Source organism: Euprymna scolopes, chromosome 17 (assembly GCF_053919585.1).
Source record: "Euprymna scolopes isolate OS-2025 chromosome 17, ASM5391958v1, whole genome shotgun sequence".
Taxonomy (NCBI): domain Eukaryota; kingdom Metazoa; phylum Mollusca; class Cephalopoda; order Sepiida; family Sepiolidae; genus Euprymna; species Euprymna scolopes.
This window is the reverse complement of record NC_136498.1, coordinates 15,304,002-15,318,679: the sequence shown is the minus strand read 5'-3', so window position 1 is coordinate 15,318,679 and position 14,678 is coordinate 15,304,002. Positions and strand designations below refer to the sequence as shown.

The window sequence follows — 14,678 nt, the reverse complement described above, 5'->3', positions numbered from 1 at the left end:
CGCATATAAAGAGCACTATATATATATATATATATATATATATATATATATATATATATATATATATATATATATATATATATATATATGTATATAAAATATATTTTAGTCATCGACATACAGACCTGTTTCGTTGTTTCACAACTCATCAGTGCCGCTAGACTAACACCTCTCCCAAACCGAGGATCGAACCTAGAACCGTCGTGATGACAGTCGGCAGTCCTACCCCCTGACTACGGAATCGGTGGCCGAAATTAAACTGTCCGAATGTCTATTTAAATAAATAAACATCCGTCCGCCACTCGTAGAGGGCTCAAACGTTTGTTTGTAAACAAATCGCGAGCTTCGCATTATTTCAGCTAAATTAAGTAGCGAGTAAGATAATTTACGAGAGTGCTCTACCGAATATATATATATATACATTAAATTAGTGAGAGATAACCCGATCAGGATACTTAATTATAATGAAAAATTCCAAATAAGAGCGTAATATTCATTTATTAATATATTATAAAAAATCAGAACAACATCGATACCGTCGGTTTAATTTCCAATAAGGACAAAAACCTAAAATCCTGTTCCAAAAATGACTGAAGTGACAGATGAATTTGTCGTACATAAACGTATTGCTGTAGTACGTGTTTATCTATAACATGAATACGCGTATAATCATATATGTTACTGTATGTTAAAATTTTATTTATAAACTTTAAAATATATATAATTTTATTCATAAACTTTAAAATATATATAATTTTATTTATAAATTTAAAAAAATATATAATTTTGTTGATACACTATAAAATATATATATATTTTTTATAAACTTAAAAATATATATAATTTTGTTTATAAACTTTAAAATACATATAATTTTATGTATAAACTTTAAAATATACATGATTTTATTTATAAACTTTAAAATATATATAATTTTATTTATAAAGTATAAAATATATATAATTTTATTTATAAACTTTAAAATATATATAACTTTATATATAAAGATTAAAATATATATAATTTTATTTATAAACTATAAAATATATATAATTTTATTTATAAACTATAAAATATATATCATTTTGTATATAAACTTTAAAATATACATAATTTTATTTATAAACTATAAAATATATATAATTTTGTTTATAAACTTTAAAATATATATAATTTTATTTATAAATTATAAAATATATATAATTTCATTCATAAACTTTAAAATATACATAATTTTATTTATAATTTTAAAATATATATAATGTTATTTATAACCTATAAAATATATCCTATTTTGTTTATAAACATTAAAATATATATAATTTTATGTATACACTTTAAAATATATATAATTTTATTTATAAACTTTAAAATATATATAACTTTATTTATAAACTATAAAATATATATAATTTTGTTTATAAACTTTAATATATATATAATTTAATTTATACACTTTAAATATATATAATTTTATTTATAAACTTTAAAATATATATAATTTTATATATAAACTGTACCATATATATAATTTTATTTATAATCTTTAAAATATATATAATTTTATTTATAAACAATACAAAATATATAATTTTGTTTATAAACAATAAAATATATAAAATTTTATTTATAAACTTTAAAATATATATAATTTTATGCATAAACTTTAAAATATATATAATTTTATTTATAAACTTTAAAATATATATAATTTTATTTATAAACTATAAAATATATATAATTTTATTCATAAACTTTAAAATATATATAATTTTATATATAAACATTAAAGTATATATAATTTTATTTATAAACTATAAAATATATATAATTTTGCATATAAACTTAAAATATATATAATTTTATTTATAAACTGTAAAATATACATAATTTTATTTATAAACTTTGAAATATATATAATTTTATATATAAACTTTAAAATATATATAATTTTATTTGTAAACTATAAAATATATATTTTTTTTGATAAACATAAAAATATATATAATTTTATTTATAAACTATAAAATATATATAATTTTGTTAATAAACTTTAAAATATATATAATTTTATTTATAAACTTTCAAATATATATAGTTTTATTTATAAACTATAAAATACATATAATTTTATGTATAAACTTTAAAATATATATAATTTTATGTACAAACTTTTAAATATATATAATTTTATTTATAAACTATAAAATAAATATAATCTTATTTATAAACTATAAAATATATATAATTTTATTCATAAACTTTAAAATATATATAATTTTTTATATAAACATTAAAATATGTATAATTTTATTTATAAACTATAAAATATATATAATTTTATTTATAAACTTTAAAATATATATAATTTTATTTATAAACTTTAAAATATATATAATTTTATTTATACACTATAAAATATATATAATTTTATTAATAAACTTAAAAGTATATGTAATTTTATTAATAAACTTTAACATATATATATAATTTTATTTATCAACTTTAAAATATATATAATTTTATTTATAAACCATACAATATATATAATTTTTTTTATAAATTTAAAATATACATAATTTTATTTATAAACTGTAAAATATACATAATTTTTGTATAAACTGTAAAATATATATAATTTTGTTTATAAACTTTAAAATATATATAATTTTGTTTGTAAACTTTAAAATATATATAATTTTATTTATAAAATTTAAAATATATATAATTTTGTTTATAAACTTTAAAATATATATAATTTTATTTATAAACTTTAAAATATATATAATTTTGTTTATAAACATTAAAATATATATAATTTTATTTATAAACTTCCAAGTATATATAATTTTATTTATAAACTATAAAATATATATAATTTTATTTATAAACTTTAAAATATATATAATTTTATTTATAAACTATAAAATATATATAATTTTATGTATGAACTTAAAAATATACATAATTTTATTTATAAACTTTAAAATATATATAATTTTATTAATAAACTATAAAATATATATAATTTTGTTTATAAATATTACAATATATATAATTTTATGTATAAACTTAAAAATATATATAATTTTATTTATAAACTTTAAAATATATATAACTTTATTTATAAACAATACAATATATATAATTTTGTTTATAAACTTTAAAATATATATAATTTTATGTATAAACTTTAAAATATATATAATTTTATGTATAAACTTTAAAATATATATAATTTTATTTATAAACATTAAAATATATATAATTTTATTTATAAACTATAAAATATATACAATTTATTCATAAACTTTAAAATATATATAATTTTGTTTATAAACATAAAAATATATATAATTTTATTTATAAACTATAAAATATATATAATTTTATTTATAAACTTTAATATATATATAATTTTATTAATACACTTTAATTATATATAATTTTATTTATAAACTTTAAAATATATATAATTTTATATATAAACTGTAAAATATATATAATTTTATTTATAAACAATACAAAATATATAATTTTGTTTATAAACAATAAAATATATAAAATTTTATTTATAAACTTTAAAATATATATAATTTTATGCATAAACTTTAAAATATATATAATTTTATTTATAAACTTTAAAATATATATAATTTTATTTATAAACTATAAAATATATATAATTTTATTTATAAACTATAAAATATATATAATTGTGCATATAAACTTAAAATATATATAATTTTATTTATAAACTGTAAAATATACATAATTTTATTTATAAACTTGGAAATATATATATAATTTTATATATAAACTTTAAAATATATATAATTTTATTTGTAAACTATAAAATATATATATTTTTTTATAAACATTAAAATATATATAATTTGATTTATAAACTATAAAATATATATAATTTTGTTCATAAACTTAAAAATATATATAATTTTATTTATAAACTTTAAAATATATATAATTTTATTTATACACTATAAAATATATAAAATTTTGTTTATAAACTTTAAAATATATATAATTTTATGTATAAACTTTAAAATATATATAATTTTATTTATAAACTTTAAAATATATATAATCTTATTTATAAACTATAAAATATATATAATTTTATTCATAAACTTTAAAATATATATAATGTTTTATATAAACATTAAAATATGTATAATTTTATTTATAAACTATAAAATATATATAATTTTAGTTATAAACTTTAAAATATATATAATTTGATGTATAAACTTTAAAATATATATAATTTTATTTATACACTACAAAATATATATAATTTTATTAATAAACTTAAAAGTATATGTAATTTTATTAATAAACTTTAAAATATATATAATTTTATTTATAAAGTTTAAAATATATATAATTTTATTTATAAACCATACAATATATATAATTGTTTTTATAAATGTAAAATATATATAATTTTATTTATAAACTGTAAAATATACATTATTTTTTTTATAAAATTTAAAATATATATAATTTTTTTTATAAACTTTAAAATATATATAATTTTGTTTATAAACTTTAAAATATATATAACTTTATTTATAAATTTTCAAATATATATAATTTTATTTATAAACTATAAAATGTATATAATTTTATTAATAAACTTTTAAATACATATAATTTTATTTATAAACTATAATATATATATAATTTTATTCATAAACTTTAAAATATACATAATTTTATTTATAAACTTTAAAATATATATAATTTTATTAATAAACTATAAAATATATACTATTTTATTGATAAACTTTAAAATATATATAATTTTATGTATAAACTTAAAAATATATATAATTTTATTTATAAACTTTAAAATATATATAACTTTATTTATAAACAATACAATATATATAATTTTGTTTATTAACTTTAAAATATATATAATTTTATTTATAAACTTTAAAATATATATAATTTTATGTATAAACTTTAAAATATATATAATTTTATTTATAAACATTAAAATATATATAATTTTATTTATAAACTATAAAATATATATAATTTATTCATAAACTGTAAAATATATATAATTTTGTTTATAAACATTAAAATATATATAATTTTATTTATAAACTATAAAATATATATAATTTTATTTATAAACTATGAAATATATATAATTCTGTATATAAACTTTAGTATATATATAAGTTTATTTATACATTATAAAATATATATAATTTAATTTATAAACTTTAAAATATATATAATTTTATTTATAAACCATACAATATATATAATTTTGTTTATAAATTTAAAATTTACATAATTTTATTTATAAACTGTAAAATATACATAATTTTATTTATAAACTTTAAAATATATATAATTTTATTTATAAACTATAAAATATATATAATTTTATTCATAAACTATAAAATATATATAATTCTATTTATAAACTATAAAATATATATAATTTTGTTTATAAACTTTTAAATATACATAATTTTATGTATAAACTTCAAAATATATATAATTTTATTTATAAACTTTAAAATACATATAATTTTATTTATAAACTTTTAAATATATATAATTTTAGTTTATAAACTATGAAATATATATAATTTTGTTTATAAACTTTGAAATATATATAACTTTATTTATAACGTTTAAAAAATATATAATTTTTTTTATAAACTATAAAATATATATAATTTTGTTTAGTAGTAATGGTAATTAATGAAAACCTGAAGTGAAGACAGTGCTCGATACTGTCGTAGAGCAAATATGCGTTTTATTTTTTATTACCGTAGATAGCTTCCTCAGACTATTACAGAAAGTCTGAGGAAGCTACCTGACGGGCAAAAAAAAAACTGTCGTGTAGCGGAAACAATAATGTAACTAATCAGAAAAATACGGTAATAAAAAATAAAACGTATATATATATATATATATATATATATATATATATATATATATATATATGTATATACAGAGTGCCCACAAAGTCTGGCTGCATAATCTACAGAATGCTTCCACAAAGTCTGGCTACATAATGTAGCCAGACTTTGTGAACACCCTGTATATATATATATATATATATATATATATATATATATATATATATATATATATATATATATATATAATATTTTTTATTTATATAGACATATATATGATATGAAAAATTACTTTTTCAAAATGTGGGGGACCACTTTCCTGTATAAATTTAACGTAAAATGGGCACCCACTTTCTAACCACCTAATAATTTCTTCATATCATAAAACAAATTTAACTGTGATATTCGTTTGCATCACCACCGAAAACCTGCGCTGTTTTTTTTTTACTAAGAGATTCGTTTATGTTTTCATAATTTAGGACGTAAATAATGCTGTCAGTATGCTTACACGAGCGGTTTACAAATACATATATATTTTTTTTGATGTGGGTATTCAATTATAGAATTTGTATAGTTTTTACCATGTGCTCCTGTACTTTACTTAACCACCTCCTAATATAAACAGAATTTGTGTGAAATGTTAAACTGCAGAGGCACCTGTTAACAACTATACAAGTTCTATAATGAAAAAAGAACGAATATCAAATGTATGCTATTGTAAACTTACTAACAGCATAATTAGCGTCCTAAATTATGAGATGAAAATATGAATGTATCTCTTAGTAAAAAAGAAACAGCGCCAATTTTCGGGAGTGCTGAAAACGAATATCACAGTTAAATTTGTTTTATGATATGAAGAAATTACTAGGTGATCAGAAAGTAGGTGCTCATTTTACGTTAAATTTATATAGGAAAGTGATCCCCCACTTTTTGAAAAAGTAATTTTTTCATATCATGAAAAGTACTTATCTGCCCCAAATTTAAACGTCATATTCGTTTTCAGTACCACGGAACATTAAAAGTCGTCATTTTAAAGTTTTTGGGGGAGTTGAAAAGAAACTTGACATTGACCAAAAAAATTAAGACCTGTTTTTTTTTTTGTGTGTGTGGCCTAATACCTTTAAGCAGTCTTTATAAATAATATGAAAGAATAAATTTTGAAAATAAAAATTAATATTTTAGCGTGGGGGATAACTTTTCTATTTAAATTTAACGTAAAATGAGCACTCACTTTTTGGTCACAAAGTGTTCAACCAGACATGTCATCTCTAGCATTTTTTCAAGTTTGGCGATCGAGGGAGGGGGAACAAAACATGACAAATACAAAACATTTTAATTTTTTGTAGTGGTGGGGGGCAGGAATTACATTTGAAACATAAAATAACGATAAATTTAATTAATTTTTATGAAACCACTCTGTACTTTTACCTAACAATTTTATAAACAGAACGAACCCCAAAATATGACAAATTCAATTTATTTTTGGAGGGGGAGGGGGAGGGGAAAATTACATTAGAAATATAAAATGACGAAAAATGTAACTTTATTGTTTTGGGAATTAATTTTTGGTAGATCTTTTTTTTCTTTTTTTTTTTAGCGATCGCACGGGCATTCGCTGCTATTTTTATTGAAACAAAAGCTGTAATTATTTATTTTTAATTATCTTTTCTTTGCAGGGGGGGGTCTTTCCAGTGCTCAATATTCGGAGAATAGTTTCTTCTCTTTGTTGCCCATTCTGCTGGAATATCTGATGGAGAGGGTATCACGTACTTCTTTTTTTGGGCGATTACATTTACATGTTTTCATCCGTTCTTTTATTTTTGTTGTGGGGGTATCCACGTTGCTCATGATGAAGATGATTAGCATACAGGTGTGTTTCAAACAGAACTTCATGTCAACCAAGGCAACGCTGGGTACCCATGCTAGTATATATATATATATATATATATATATATATATATATGTCCAGGGCGGTCACTAGAAAAGCGGGACATTTGTCAAACGGTAATATATTATTTACAAAAGCGAGGAATTGTTTTTTTTGTTTTGTTTTTTAACTCGTTCCTTTTTGACAAATAACAGCTGCTTCAAGACATTTTTTCGTTTCAAATTTGTTACAATATTATCAAAGTGATGCTTTTAATCGTTAAAAAAATTAATAAGACAACTAGATATTTTGTTTGTTCCCAAGTCGGATTTTCATTTTTGAAAAGAATAATCCTATGTCTTTAAAAGTCTGTCGCCATTCATAATTTTGAGAATCAAGGTCGAAGAAGCAAACAAATCAGACGCAATAAAATTTTAACAAAATATATATATACTAGCAAAGATACCCGCGCATCGCACGAGACTTTTCTGCACACTTAGGTACGCGATTTATGGGCACCTTTCCAGTAATTGGATGTTGTAAGAGGGAAGTAAATTTCAACTCGATGCTTAAATCTTATCTAACACATTGAATACTGAAAACATACCACAATCAGATCATATCAGTTTTTCATCATATCCTTTTGTAGAACTTTTTATTGAAGAGCCTCTTGTTAAACTACATTTCTGCTTCTTTGATTTGGAGCCAGAATGTAGAGTTTTTCTGAACTTCATGCCCTGATGGAGACGTAGAACATACCGTGACTGAAGAAGTCTGATGTCAGGTCTACGCCAATGGTTTTAAACGTCTGACCTTGACTTTTTATTTATGCTCATTGCAAAACACACCTTCACAGGAAACATTTCTAGATAGTACAAGTACAACAACGCCCCAATATAGACAAAAAATTTTTTTTTTGGGGGGGGGTCAACGTGTGGGTACTCATGTTAGGTTAAATTATCATAGAAAAGTGATCCCCTACTTTATTTAAACTAACATTTCTTCAAAAAGTCCCAAAGTCCAGGAGTTCATACCATGCAAACTGTAAATTTGCGACAGGTTTGGTTATCAGATTTGGTGTTAGAAGAAAAAAATCGGTGTGTGTCAAAAAACGAAAATAAATGTCTTTTTTTATTATAAAAATAATTATTTCTCTAATCACGAGAAAATGAAAGGAGGCCTGGGGTCATTTTTGTGACTCGTTTGGCTCTTTTTGGTGTTTTTTAGTAAATGCACGGGCGGCCATCTTGCTTGCCAAACTGTAGTGATTACGTTGGACACTGAATGTCTTTAAATATGAATAATCGTTTGCGCAAGAAATAAATGCAATATTCGTTCTCAGCGTCCCCCAAAACTTCTAAAAGTCGACAATTACGAGGAGTCGGTAAATTAAAAAAAAAAAAAAAAATACCGATTTATGGTAATAATTTTACCATAGCGATATATGTGATATCATATATGGTAACACTTTATATTTTATATTAAATCTATATAATTATAAAACCCAAATAACCTTGTAATGGGTATTGTAACCCAACATCCGGTTTACGACTTTCGGTTGCGTATGCGTACATAAACATAAACCCATAACAGCGTAAACAAATAAACATAAATCGCTACTTTTGCAGAATTTGATCTTCGCACTAAAATATTAACGCTATTATTTAGAAATTATTATTTAACATGGGAAGGGTGGGGATGTTTTGCAACTATTCTGCATTACAACTATACTGTCACAATTTTCTTACAAATAAATCAACTTTAACCCATTGACAACGTATTGTTTTACTGTGTACGTTTTCAGCGTCCCAATTGTTTTTTTTTTCACGTTTAAATTATCCAAATAAAAAATTGCTAATACTTTCTGCATTTTTTACATCGTTCATTTCCGTATTACGTTAAGTTATTTTGACGCAATTTTCTTACAAATAAATCTACATTAACCCGTTGACAACCATAAGAGCATTTTACAACGTATTGTTTTACGGTGTACGTTTTCAGCGTCCCAATTGCTTTTTTTTTCGCGTTTAAATTAAAAGATATATCAAAATTTGAATTTAATTTGAAGTATTATGCTATCTGTTCAGTGCACATTTACCTATAAGTATGGCAAACAAACTACTTATAGTTCAATGGCTGTAATGTTTTTTTAATAAAAAATAAACAATTATAAACAGAACGATGAATTATATCGGCGTAAAACTACTAAATACAGTGAAAAAAAAAACAACAACCGGATAACTCAACAATAACAAATAAAAAAAGTTTGTACTCATGCAGAGAGTGATCCAGACGTAACTCAGCGCACGCCCGGCTTTCTCCGGAACATGACGTCAACAGCCGGAGTAAGCCGAGCGTCGCCGAGAAAATTAAGCCGTCTGACGAAACATAAAGCTGAACCAATGACAATGTAGCGCGATGGTTTTCAACGCGACGCGCGTTCGCGCGAGTTGAAAATTCAAAGCAGCAGACGACAATTTGGAATAGGAAGAAAAGAAAATAAATTAGTAAAAAAAAAAAGCACACAATTTCGTACTTTAACGTCAGAAAAAACTAAAAAAACATGAATTTTACAGTCTTAAGTGAGCAGCTAGAAACACTAACTTGAGTCCTCGACTTTTGTCAAGAAAAAAAATTACTGGCACGGACGAAAACTTGTGCATCATGTGGACAAGGAAAGGTAAGCGATGGCTATGCCTGGAGGTGTCAGGCTACCACATGCCCACCTTTACATAATCCGGATGGTACCTTTTTTTTTGTCAAGTCTAGGCCTACAATTGCCATTGTGGGCGTTTGAGCGAGCAACACAGAAAGACCTCCAGCGCGATGGGCATTAATATTTCTTGGTCAGGAGAGGTGTACACACACTGTAGACACTTTACATTTCTTTGATCATAGGGAGTTGTACACACAGACAAACACACACACGAACGCGATTACTTTATATATATATATATATATATATATATATATATATGTAACATGACTTTGTCAATTTTTGGTCTACAGACTTGAAACTTGATATGTAGGGGATTCTGATCTGTAGAATAAATTTGAGTTGCATTTAGCCGATACAAATAGCTGGAAATGGGTCAAAATTAAAAACTTGGAACTTGTCAGGCGGAAGTCTATCTGAAGTGCTCCTCTACGCATGCGCAAATATACATTTATACACTAAAATGCGTTAATTTTAAAAGTTTTGATGTCCTTCTGTTCTTAGATCACCGCTGGAGAACAATTCGATTCTAGCTGATGGTACCCAAGTTATATATTTTTTAAAACTTTTGAAATCACAGCTATTTATTGGGTACAATATAATAATCAATATAGTATTAGCTCTATCATAATAAATTCGAAATCTGCATAAATTAAAAGATAATATTTAATCGTATTTTACGACCGGACAACACCGACAGACGTGCTAGTATATATATAAAACTGAACAAAAACAATAAATTTGAACAAATAATGAGATCGAATAATGAAGTTTACTTTTTACTTCATGGAAAATCGAGGAAAGCGTTTAAAGAGTGCGAGAAAAATATATCAGGAAACATAAAAAAAAAAGATGTTGATAAAAAGAGTTCGACTGCTAGAAACGGAAACATACTCTACCTCGAAATCGTCCATTTCCTTTTCTGTAAAGACGCTGTTGGTTTGCCCCATCTTGGGAGAAACAGGGTCTCCGTTACTTTTACGCTGAGATAGTTGGGATAGTCGCTTAAAAGTAGTGCTTTGGTGTCATCGCCTTACGTGCTAAGAATGAGAGACGTTGACGACTCGATTCTCGGCCTCGATCGATGGCGCCAGCTGGACAACACTCAGGTAGGACGCTGCTCGAGCAAATTAATTCACAATCGATCCGCAGTACTTAAACCACCTGTATTCTTCTACTTCTTCTTCTTCTTTTTCTTCTTTTTCTTCTTTTTCTTCTTCTTCTTCTTCTTCTTCTTCATTCCTTTTCTTTTTCTTCTTTTTCTTCTTTCATTGTTTCTTTTCGTTCCTCCTCCTCCTCCTCCTCCTCTTTTTCTTCTTCTTCTTCTTCTTCTTCTTCTTCTTCTTCTCTGTTTCTTCTTCTCTGTTTCTTCTTTTACTTTTTTCTTTTTCGGTTCTTCTTCTTCTTTACATTACAATACTTGGTATTATTCACTTTCATTATTATATAACGAGGTCAATCATTATAATCTACTGCGAATAAATAGCGACATAGAATCTGTTTTATGTCCGACAGATAGTTGAAAGGAAAAAGTCACGCACAAACAAAATTCTTTTGAAAGTTAAATGGCGGCTAGTAATGGTCGGGGCTGAGCTTGGTTTAGTTTGCCTACTTTACGGCAAACCAACGCCTTTTTAGTTCATTTATAGCAGCCATAAACATGGCATTTATTTATCTTCGCGGAGAGAAGTCCCTGTCAGGTGATTTGGTTACAAACCGCCCATTCAGCTTCCATGCAATATTTAATTAAAGACCCCTTTGTGTACTACTTCAACATCACGTGGGATACACGCTGCAGTCACCAGAGAGTTTCCTGAAAGCAACCAAGAAAGGCGTCTCCTCTTTTCTCTCATCTGATTTTGTCCACTGGACACCCGAGCACCGGCTATCTTCACTGGAAGATAAAATATTCGTAGACCTTCACCAGCAAAATCTCTTCACTGTGTTATTTTTTCTCGGACATTGTCCTAAATTTCGCTTATCTACATCTATAAATACTTATCGTTTTTGTTAACAATAAAAAAGCTCGTTGTTTTCCCTTTTCGTCGTACTAATTTTTACCCCAAACAAAGTATATTGCCACTTGGACGTGAGGGGCTACTAATTGGAATCATATCTACTGGAAACTATATGAGGAGTTAAAAAGCGAGAGGTCTATTCACATTACATTTAAACTTCTGCGGGTTAGTATAGCAAGGGAATCAAGAAACAGAGAGAGAATTCCAAAGTCTAGTAGTTCTTGGGGAAAAAAACTATTAGAATAGAAAGCTTTCTAGCATCAAAGGACCTCAGATATTAAGAGGTGTGATTTTGCTTGTCGGGTTAGTCGGAATTACATACGTTGAGAGGGACAATTGCTACAAGTTCATTAGAGCACATTTCAGTAAAGTAATTGTAAAAAAAGCACAGTGATGCAACATTGCGGCGATGGGACAGAGGTTAGAGCTTAACCGACAATGTGGGACCTATTAGATTTGAAACTCTTTTTCTATCTAAGGGAGAAGCTGGTGGTAGATTCACCGCCGAAATGTGACAACAATTCTCCATGCATGGGCGGTGGTTTTGTAGAGACATAGGATACTCTTAGATGTGAAAAATTTCCAATCATGGTAGAAGGGCCCACATTCTTTGCAGCAATCTCAAATATTATAGGAGTTTATCTTAACATCAATGCTATGATCATAATCATCTACTAATCATAATATTTAAACATATTCGGCCAAATGTAGGTTGTGGCGTGGTCTCTGGCTTTGGTAGGATCATTTTGAACGATGAAGCATACGAGGTTGATGCGACAGGAACTTTTTAACAATATGCGGGACTCATTAGTGCTTCGAACTTTTAACAAAATTGTCGGACCAACATGTGCCGTGGGGCGAGCTGCAGGCATAGCGGCTGGCTGTAGCTGCTGACTGGGAAACTGGTAATTGATCTTGAAAGGAAAACTGTGACTATATCATTGTTGGCTTGGGAAATACGTGTCAGGCGGCCTGATGTGGGACGGTAATAAATGCTTTTTCTTTCAACTGAAAGATTTCTTTCATTTATTTCTTTGACAAACTTTCGTACATAACACCGAGTCCGTGTTAAAATGCAACTAATACGTTGAAATGCAATGAATACGTTAAAATATTAAAAATACGTGACACTCTCAGAACTCCTGAAACATAGTTATTTTTATTAGCAACTTGTTAAGACAATGAAACCGAAGGATGGGTGAAAATTAAAAGTTCAGAGTGCGTAAAAACGTTCTCAGTGAAAAAAGTTAATATGCCTGCAAGAGGAAAGTGAATACCTATACTCATTTTGGCTATCTCTATATGAGTTTATATGTATGTGAATTGGATGGGAATTGTAGATGTGTGTATATTAGCGTACCTGTTTTGTTAGTGCGAATATGTATGTACGAACTTGCGTGCAAGTAAGTTCGGTTAGCGGTGTGTATATGCAGGCGCTGTGTTGAGTAGTTCGTGAAAGTTTATTGTTGCGTGTGTCCATCTTGCCGAGGCCTTTCGGTCTCATAGGGCCTAGGCAGGAAGAATACCGCACGTTGTCTGTGGTGGAAGTTAAATCAAGAAAGAGATAGTAAAATGCGGTGTTTGGGTTTTTATACTGCACGCAAGATTTGAAAGTGAATATCCTCGCTTCTCTGATTGACTGAAAGAAATGTAACATTTGTCCAATCGTGAGTCGATACGTAAAAACAACATCCGCTATCGCTGCTACTTCTCACATTGTAGTAATTTTATTTAAGCATAACAGTTATAAAGACGAACATGGACAAAAATAAAAAAAAAATGAAGAAAAGAACTCATGTATTTTTAGATATATTTTATTTTAGGTCCGAAAGAATAAGTTGACATATATTTTTTTTCTTTTTTATTTGTTTGTTCGTTTAAAGAAATACAAACTAAGCACAAAAATCGTAATTATACAAGAGTAAATACAGATGTGCACATTTCACGCACACACAAACACTCGGGTGATAAATACAGTCATACACATAGCAAGTACTCACGCATACTTAACCAATGGATAATATTACATATATATTTTTTTTTCTTAAATATTATTATTTATCTACCTTCCACCATGTTCTCCTTTTTTTTACTATGTATTTTTTAAGCATGGAGTTAAGAAAAAAGTCCTTTTTTGAAGTATTCTTTGTTTCGCTTCGTCTGACTCT

The 14,678-nt window shown here is 24.7% G+C and overlaps 1 protein-coding gene across 1 annotated transcript in view; it reads right to left on the bottom strand.

The window, feature by feature from the left end:
• The window catches only part of LOC145296682 (calcium and integrin-binding family member 2-like), a 115,376-nt gene extending 103,752 nt beyond the window's left edge, over positions 1-11,624 (bottom strand). The window contains exon 1 of the mRNA XM_080142633.1: positions 11,392-11,624. Within this exon, the coding sequence (XP_079998759.1) occupies positions 11,392-11,442 (51 nt within the window). The 5' untranslated portion in view covers positions 11,443-11,624. The remainder of the gene's footprint in view (positions 1-11,391) is intronic.
• Positions 11,625-14,678: the final 3,054 nt, after the last annotated feature.